We start from the raw sequence: 9119 nt of genomic DNA on the forward strand, positions 1-9119 counted from the left end.
GGACATATGCACATCATATCACCATGCACACACACGCACACACACCTCAATAGTGCTTGTTGTAGCATTTCACTCTGAATCAGTGGTTCTCAAACATTTTTAATTAAAGGACCCCCAGCCATAACTCTGAGAGTGTACAAATGGAAGGTTCCATTTGGTTTCAATTGTACTGTTGTACACTGTCAGAGTTTCAGACCTGTAAGCTACATTTTGGAACCCCCTCAAGGATGTCTACTGCTGAGCAAAGTTGGAAAGCCTATCTTTGCAGGGAGATATTGCGCTTTGAGCTTCATGCAGTATCATCCTCTTTTAGTGATTAGTGATCCCCAACCACAGGATCTAAATGTCTCAAAAAGCAGGGAGACCACCTCCAAACATCACAGTTGTTCATTACTAGAATTTCGTGCGCGCTACGCGCGCACTCATCCCAGAGCGACTTTGCCACGCACTATGGGAAGAAATAAATGGCGGGAGTTGACTCCACATGTAGTAACGAATGGGTTATTGGAAATGTACCATTGTTTTGTCCTGAATATTTCCACAGCCTAAGTACTAAAGGATTGTGACTGTGGGACAGACATACAGTCTGACATACAATAGGCTACACGTGTGCACAGTGAATAAACAATGACCTATATGCCCAGAGTTCTTAAATTAACATAGTTGGATTTTAACAGAAAGACAATGCCATAAATCAGTCAAAGTAAGTGACAGACTCAACAGTAGCACACAGCATGCAAGGCAGCGATGCATGCATGCAAACATGTTTGTCCAGCTGAGATTTAGTGTCTCCATCTCTCTGTGGAAGAGGTTGCACATGACCTGTACGGCCACACTGAGGCGCTCCAACACAAACACAGACACAAAACAACACCACGCTGTTTGTCCAGTTGACCCAAATCAACACCAATACCTAGCCTGTTTGTCCAAAACACAGTATCTGCTGGCCACGTGTCTACTTCGCCACAACCTAATGTTAGTAACAAATGTAGGGGAGAGCCGCCAAGGTTGTAACGCTTCACGGTTGTAACATGGACGTTATATCTTGATTGGTCAACGCCACCATGACGCCATCGCGTCAGTATGTGTACAGCAACGTACTCTACGTGGCCAGGAGTTTGAAGTTTGAAGTGTTTACCTTCAAAATGCGTCTAATTTTACACCTGGAGTATATGTGTGGTACAATTTTTGTCTTTGGTGTTGGTGAATAAAAATCCACATGGATGTGTTCATGCTTATGTTCTTCATTAGTTTGCATCGTGTTTAGACGGAATTCACGTTCATTCTGGTCTGTAAGCAACTGCAAAGAAAACTTGCAAAAGCGGGTCATTTGTAACATGTGTTACAAATGGTCCGCTTCCATTCAATGCCATTATATGTAATATTTACATATTTGACATATTGGCCAATATTATATGTTCTGAAATGGTATTGTATCGTGTAGTGTATTCTGAAATTAGTTTAGGGTTGTATAACGTTGTACAACTCAATCAATCAAACGTTTGTTTAATCAATGTATTGCCCCATTGAAAAAAAAGAAATGGCCAAACTGGTACTGGTACACCCGATACTATTTAATATTTCCCTTATGTTTGATACATTTTCTTATCACATCCATGGTATAAAAACAATGCTAAGGAGTTGCTTCAATGAAATGTAATTGCTTTAAGCTGAGAACGATATGTTTAATGGTGTTTTTTAGCGTTGTTACATTTATCATGCATGCCGTTACAATTGATCCGATATGCGCAGCAAATGTAACACTGAAACAGCGTCCACGTTCGGTTGAATAACTCCCGACCTGTTTTATCAAAAAAATAACTTGAAGTGGTTTATGGTAGCTGACATGTGTAGGTCCGTTGCCTGAAAATATTACATGTGTAGCTAAACGGATCTCTGAGTAAAAGAATGAAACGTGCAAAATGTTACATCCTTGGCGGCTCTCCCCTATTAGTTTACTCACAGCACAGCACCGTCACTCCTGTCAGTTATTTCGTCCTAATAACTTGAAGTGGTTTATGGTAGCTGACATGTGTAGGTCCGTTGCCTGGAAATATTACATGTGTAGCTAAAGGGATCTCTGAGTAAAAAAATGGAACGTGCAAAATATGTTCTAAAATTGTATTGTATTGTGTAGTGTATTCTAAAATTAGTTTAGGGTTGTATAACGTTGTACAACTCAATCAATCAAACGTTTGTTTAATCAATGTATTGCCCCATTGAAAAAAAAGAAATGGCCAAACTGGTACACCCGATCCTATTTAATATTTCCCTTATGTTTGATACATTATCTTATCACATCCATGGTTTGAAAACAATGCTAAGGAGTTGCTTCAATGAAATGTAATAGCTTTAAGGTGAAAACGATATGTTTAATGGTGTTTTTTAGCGTTGTTACATTTATCATGCATGCCGTTACAATTATTCCGATATGCGCAGCAAATGTAACACTGAAACAGCGTCCACGTTCGGTTTAATAACTCCCGAGCTGTTGTGTGTATTGCGTGGTGAAAAGGCCGTGTGTTTGTGTTGTAAACAACTCATGTTATGTCTGCGCACACTGTATGTTGCTATGGCTGCTGACGTTAGCATGTGTGCTATCAGGCAAAAGCTGAGATAGATATGCAACTACTACTGGGGAAAATGCCATACAAAACACAACACCTAATTTCGGAATGTTATTGTGACCTATTGAGCACAATCAGACCATCATGATTTGCTTGCTGGACCTATAATTAATTTATTAGCATTAAATGTCCACTCGCCCATCCAAAAGAAAAGCAAGATGGCTGCGACAGATTGTGAGCGCGACGGACTACGGAGGCCAGGAGGAGCAGAGCTGGTGACGTAAGAGGCAGGCAGTGTTGCCAGGTTTGCGAATTGTAAGCGAGTTGCAGTGTATGCAAGTAGCGTGGTTAAATTCCTTGTTTCTCGGCGTGTTGTGGCACCCGTTTATCTGCTGGCTCGATCGTGATTTTCATAAAAGTAATATTTGCAGAGTAAATAAGAAACTTGAACGGCTAAAAAATAGGCTATGTCAGTTCGGGGAGGGTGGCGAATTTATTTTGCATATAGAGATGTGTGGTAAAAGTGTGGTTCGGTCGGAGATAGAGCATGAAGAATGAGTATGGGTACACCTTTTCACTTGTATATATGATATAATACACCCCGAACGCCGGGGTTATTTAATCCATTAAATCAGAGTGCCCCGCGATTTATAGCAGCAGAGCACATTTAGCGACGGACCAGGTGCTATCCCGGATGTAGCTGAACTGAAGTAGCTTGATGTAGCCAAAACACCCCTGAGGCGAACGACAACAACAGGAGGTATGATTCATTCTAATGCGACTAGCGACGGGACCACACATAATCTTTGCTTAGAATTGGACGGAATGATTTATATCAAGAGTTATTCACATTTTAAGATTTTCGGTCTCGTCGGCTAAAACATTTTCGATGACCGGAAAATAACATTGAATGTTGCACAACAGACGCTCCCAGCCTGTGGAGCAATCGGTTTTGATATCGGTAATCTCCGTCCTTTTTATTAATCTCCGTCCTGAGCGCTGGGTGTTACTAATTGTAAACTCCGTCCTTGCCGCTCAGTGTTAACATACTCTACGACTTTTGCCAATTTTCACTGAATGTTCGCCGAATGTAACAATTTATTCACTAGACAAAGTTGCAGAAACATGCATATGTTTATCCCATGCATATGTTTTTAAAGTGGTTAAGTCTTTCTGTGGTTTCTATAGTGAAAAGTATTAACTCCATTGGAACACAGTTTTCCCCCTCCATTTCCTGAAAAGTACTGTTTTGGGCAGCAACGATATACAGTGTAGAACTGACCTCATGTCCAGTCCATTGAGGAAGAGGATGCGATCACCTGGTTTCATACCACAGTCTTCAGCTGGGCTATCTGGGAGCAAGACGGGACATGGGAGAAAAAGGCTCATTAGGCATGTCTTCTGGGGATAGTGCAGAACTAGCACGCATGCACGCACGCACACACACACACACACACACACACACACACACACACACACACACACACACACAGTGCATACACACACACACACGCACGCACAAACGGGCGCATGCACACACACACACAAAGTAGTGATTGATGAAACGGTTAGACCAGCGTTTATATAGTATGACTATGGTCGTATCGTAAATGTGCAGTAAAGCCCATTTAGAAATGGAACAGGTTACAGTAAGTAGGCTAATTAAATAGGCATGGGAATAAGAAATACTACTTGTACATACACTGTACATGCATACAGTACATAATATGCTTTGCTACTAGTATAGTTAGGCACTTTATTGGCAGAATGGGTGTTCTGCATATTGAAAATATGTATAGTATTGACAAATGCCTTCCTATATAGAAGGCAATGATGTTTTCAAATGGCAAACAATATCCAACATGTGAAAACAAATGGTTGTTCTCCAGAGATGTGAGGCTAAATCTTATTACACAGTGTAATGAGAGTCTCTGAATGCTAGAGGGGGGCAACTGTTCCATTTTGACAGCGCTCATGCTAGCCCCATCATTCAGGCATTACCTGCTGCCTGTCTGCTTGCCACAGCACTGACTGACTCTCTCTTAAATCAGATATCATGTACTCTTTCTCTCTCGCTCTCTTATCTGACACTGGGGATATTGCGTAACAGCCTATTCATGTGGTAATCTCTAGTAGACACATTCTCCCACCACGGTGAGTCTTAGCGTGGCAGCAGCAGAGCTTTACACCAATCAATAAAAAAGGATTTCTGTTTGAGTCACGACGGGAGCCTCAAGGGTTTCCACCCCCGCCATTTCCATATTGGGCTCTGAAAGGCCCACAGAGTCAAGCAGCTTCTGACGCCGCTAAGCAGAGGTGGTAGGAAGGCGTGATGCCATCCCCACCAACCCTAACTCTGAGCAGAGGTGGTGGTGGGAAGGCATGATGCCATCCCCACCAACCCCCCTGAGCAGAGGTGGTGGTGGGAAGGCGTGATGCCACCCCCACCAACCCCCTGATCAGAGGTGGTGGTGGTGGGCATGATGCCACCCCCACCAACCCCCTGAGCAGAGGTGGTGGTGGGCAGGCATGATGCCACCCCCACCAACCCCCTGAGCAGAGGTGGTGGTGGGCAGGCATGATGCCATCCCCACCAACCCCCCCCCTCCACGTGTTTCGCTCGTCTCAGAGCAAACACGTGGAAAATCTACAGTATTCTCCTAAATTATTCATCAGGATATTCTTCTCTATTTCTTCTATCTACTTTGTTGTAGTATTTCAATTTGAGTTTAATTGAAATTCTTTGAAAGTCACTCAAAACTGAAGCTTCTCAAAATGAGTTTCCACAAGAACGCTACAAAGGGACCGAGATGTCTGTCTGTCTGTCTGTCTGCATGTTCCTGCTAATGAGCCTTTTTCTCCCATGTCCCGTCTTGCTCCCAGATAGCCCAGCTGAAGACTGTGGTATGAAACCAGGTGATCGCATCCTCTTCCTCAATGGACATGAGGTCAGTTCTACACTGTATATCGTTGCTGCCCAAAACAGTACTTTTCAGGAAATGGAGGGGAAAAATGTGTTCCAATGGAGTTAATACTTTTCACTATAGAAACCACAGACAGACTTAACCACTTTAATATAATGAACAACTGTGATGTTTGGAGGTGGTCTCCCTGCTTTTCTATTGAGACATTTAGATCCTGTGGTTGGGGATCACTAATTGACAAGAGGATGATACTGCATGAAGCTCAAAGCGCAATATCTCCCTGCAAAGATGGGCTTTCCAACTTAGCTCAGCAGTAGACATCCTTGAGGGGGTTCCAAAATGTAGCTTACAGGTCTGAAACTCTGACAGTGTACAACAGTACAAATGAAACCAAATGGACCCTTCCATTTGTACACTCTCAGAGTTATGGCTGGGGGTCCTTTAATTTAAAAAGTTTGAGAACCACTGATTCAGAGTGAAATGCTACAACAAGCACTATTGAGGTGTGTGTGCGCATGTGTGCATGCGTGCGTGCGTGGTGATATGATGTGCATATGTCCCAGTGTCAGAACCTTTACTGTACGTGTAGCAGCAACCCCAGATGAAATTACATTAGACTTTAATTAAGAGTTCATCTCACAAAGCACAGTCAGTATTCTTTCAATTTCACACAGAAACATTGTTTACTATCTGTCCCTGACTCCCTGGTATCGCGCCAACTTGACAACTCAATTATAGATTTGCGCACTACTGTAGCTTGTTCCCATGGCTGCGGCCAGAGCCAGATTTGTTTTGCTGATGTACAGGACTTGGCTGGTACAGCATGGTTTTAGAGTACGATGCACTGTTGGGAATCTCAGTACTGTAGCTGGTAGTTTTGAATCATGCATGCATGCACAGGGAGGGTGAGTCAAGCATAGGAGTCTCAACAGTTTAGAACAGAAGCACTACCTGCGATGACAGAATCGATGCAGACGGGTGCATGGCCTCGCAACGTGAAGCCAAAGCTTTTCTTTCCCCTGTAGACACGAACGGTCCTGAGGGAGGAAGGGAGTGGGGGGAAGAGAGTGGGGTAAACGGAGACAGAGGAAAGGCTATGATAAATAAATTAGTTCAGAGAGGTAGCTTCCTGTGAAAAGACCTTTAGAGCGCCATGAAAAAAACCGGTATCACTTTATATTAGCTGTGATTCACAATTTTGGTCCCAAGGAACAGTACTGCTGGTTTTCATTGTGGTTGTCTAATAAGGGACTAATTTAGGGACACCAGGAAAAGCAACTAACATTAGAGTCACATTAGAGACAGGCTGCTCTGTATTGCCCCTATTAGTCAAGGAGCTGTGAAACCTTCAACTGAATCAAGTGATGACGCGGAAATGCCAACGCTAACCTATATCTGTCGCCATGGAAACTACTCAAGGCTACACCAATGCGAGATGAAAAAGGAGGCTCATGGACATACCGTACAAAAATAAGAAAAGTGAATGTATGTATTCTTTGATATCCCCCACAGTATTGCAGTAAGAAAAGCGTTATGAACAGTGGCTCGAGCGGAGCGGAAGTTTAGCCTAGCCTAGCCCCGGACCTCCATTTTGAGGTCCAGGCTTACGCACGTGACGTCATGAACGTCCGTCCACCTCCATGAAAGTGCTGCAATTCCACATTTCGCCAGTAGAGATATACTGAAGTAAAATGTAGGTATTCAGGAAGTACCAAGGGCGTTTTATGAACGTACGTTCGTACATTTATGAACTAGACATCGTGAAGGGCTGTGGCCGGTTCATTTCAGCGTGTAGCTTACAATGGCCACTTAAAGCTGCTAAAGGTATTCTTACCTAACACAGAGAGCTGTCCTCCATCATTATGTCGCATACGGCAGTGAGCTGTGTCCTATAATTACGGTATGTGACCAGCCAATATGAATACACTTGACATTCACTCACACTCCATCAAGGATAAGTGAGTGAGTAACCAGGGAAGGGGGCGGAATATATGGTGTGTAAAACATGTACAGGACCATGGGTTGGTTGAATGGAAGGTCTGTGTGGAGTGTACTCTAGATTATACAGTAAAGTTGTGATGTTCTTACTCAGAAAGTGTGGCTGGGGAACAGGGTGAGAATTTGGTGTCTCTGTGTCAGTGTGTGTGTTTAACCTTTATTGAATTAAGCTGATAATATGTGTGCATATACCTACCTATGCTGTTACATTTACATTGTAACCATTCCAAAACTGTGTTGACTTTTGGGTTGTATTGCTACCAGTCACACTTTTAGAACAAATAAGCATAAGGACTTATATAATGTAACGGAAGAGTGTTATTTGTCTTAACTATACATGATTTGAACATTGACTATAGTAAATAATATTAAAGAAATCGGCGTAACATTTTGTAAAACAATACGTATTTAGCCCCATGTTCGAATGCCCCCCCCCCCCCCCTGTCAAAAATAGCTAAAACTAAATAATGCAGCAAATGAGAAAAGTTTAACCCTCATCTTTTACTTTCTCTAATTACAACCTAAAACATGAACCTTGGTTGAAAATAAAACTAAAGTTTTCCTTTAACCACTTGAACCCTAGTGTCCCTAATCTGGGGCGAAACATTTGGCGAAAATGGTCCACAAGACAGATCTACAAGCTCACAACGTGGCTGCAGCGAGGACCACGTCAGCATGTCAGCACACAAACAACTGATTCCCACGCATGACTCATACAGTACACACACCGACACCGGCCCGTATACCCACCTCTGATTGGCTCCCACATGTCCAGATATTCCAGAGGTGGACTTCCTGTACCCTCTGTCTCGGTCTCTCTCGCCCCCTTCTCCCCTCCCCTCTCCGCCGTTGTCCCCCCGCGGCACGGAGCTGGCCCGCTGGCCGCCGCGGGCGCGGTCGGGGTGGTCCTCGCTGCGGCTGCGGCGGAGGCTCCGCGGCGGCTCGCTGATGCTCTTGCTGCGGTAGATGCGCTCGATGAGGTTCTGCGAGATGGCCTCGTCGAAGCGCTGCCGGTGCTTCTTAGGGATGAAGATCCTGCTCAACATGGCAGGAGGAGAATGAGAAGAAGGTATGGAGAATAAAGGAGAGGAGAAAGCAGCATAGGAGGGGAAAAGTTTGTTTTGTTCTTTTTGTCGACTAGTTGTCGTCCATTCACTCTTGGTAAAGAAGATCCGTTTTAAATGTGGTGGAGATGAGCGAGGGAAAGGAACAGCCGCAGTTTGTGAGGGTCAATAGTCAACGTATTGTCTGTAGAGACTGCATTACTTTGGCCTGCAGTCTAAATTCTCTGTCTCTGCCTCGTGAATTCCCCTCAGATTATTTCAAATCCATGACCAAACAAGAAAGAAGAAGTCTTGAATTTCTAATTCCAGATAAAATAACAGCCCAGAGACGTCAGCGGCTCGCCACGTATCCAGTACGGGGGGAGCCCAGGAGGGACAATGAACCGGACCGATAGTTTGCTCTCATAGTAACGAAATTCACTCCAATTCACTCACTCCACTGAGTGAGACCCCCATAAAAAGTAATGTGTAACATAATAGAGCTGATGCCATCCGTGAGGTGACGGTCAATCCTTATAGATTAGAAGAAGAAAAAATAAGTAACTTGGAAAGCTGGTGGTGCCAAA

General features: G+C 43.7%; 1 protein-coding gene across 1 annotated transcript in view; it reads right to left on the reverse strand.

The window, feature by feature from the left end:
• Nucleotides 1-9119, reverse strand: part of grid2ipb (glutamate receptor, ionotropic, delta 2 (Grid2) interacting protein, b) — a gene marked incomplete at its 5' end in the record, with an annotated part of 42959 nt that overhangs the window by 23004 nt on the left and 10836 nt on the right. The window contains 3 exons of the mRNA XM_080790057.1: nt 3850-3919; nt 6443-6528; nt 8240-8524. Of these exons, the coding sequence (XP_080646183.1) occupies nt 3850-3919; nt 6443-6528; nt 8240-8524 (441 nt within the window). The remainder of the gene's footprint in view (nt 1-3849; nt 3920-6442; nt 6529-8239; nt 8525-9119) is intronic.

The sequence above is a fragment of the Protomyctophum bolini genome (genome assembly GCF_963924005.1).
Source record: "Protomyctophum bolini genome assembly, chromosome: 18".
Lineage (NCBI taxonomy): Eukaryota > Metazoa > Chordata > Actinopteri > Myctophiformes > Myctophidae > Protomyctophum > Protomyctophum bolini.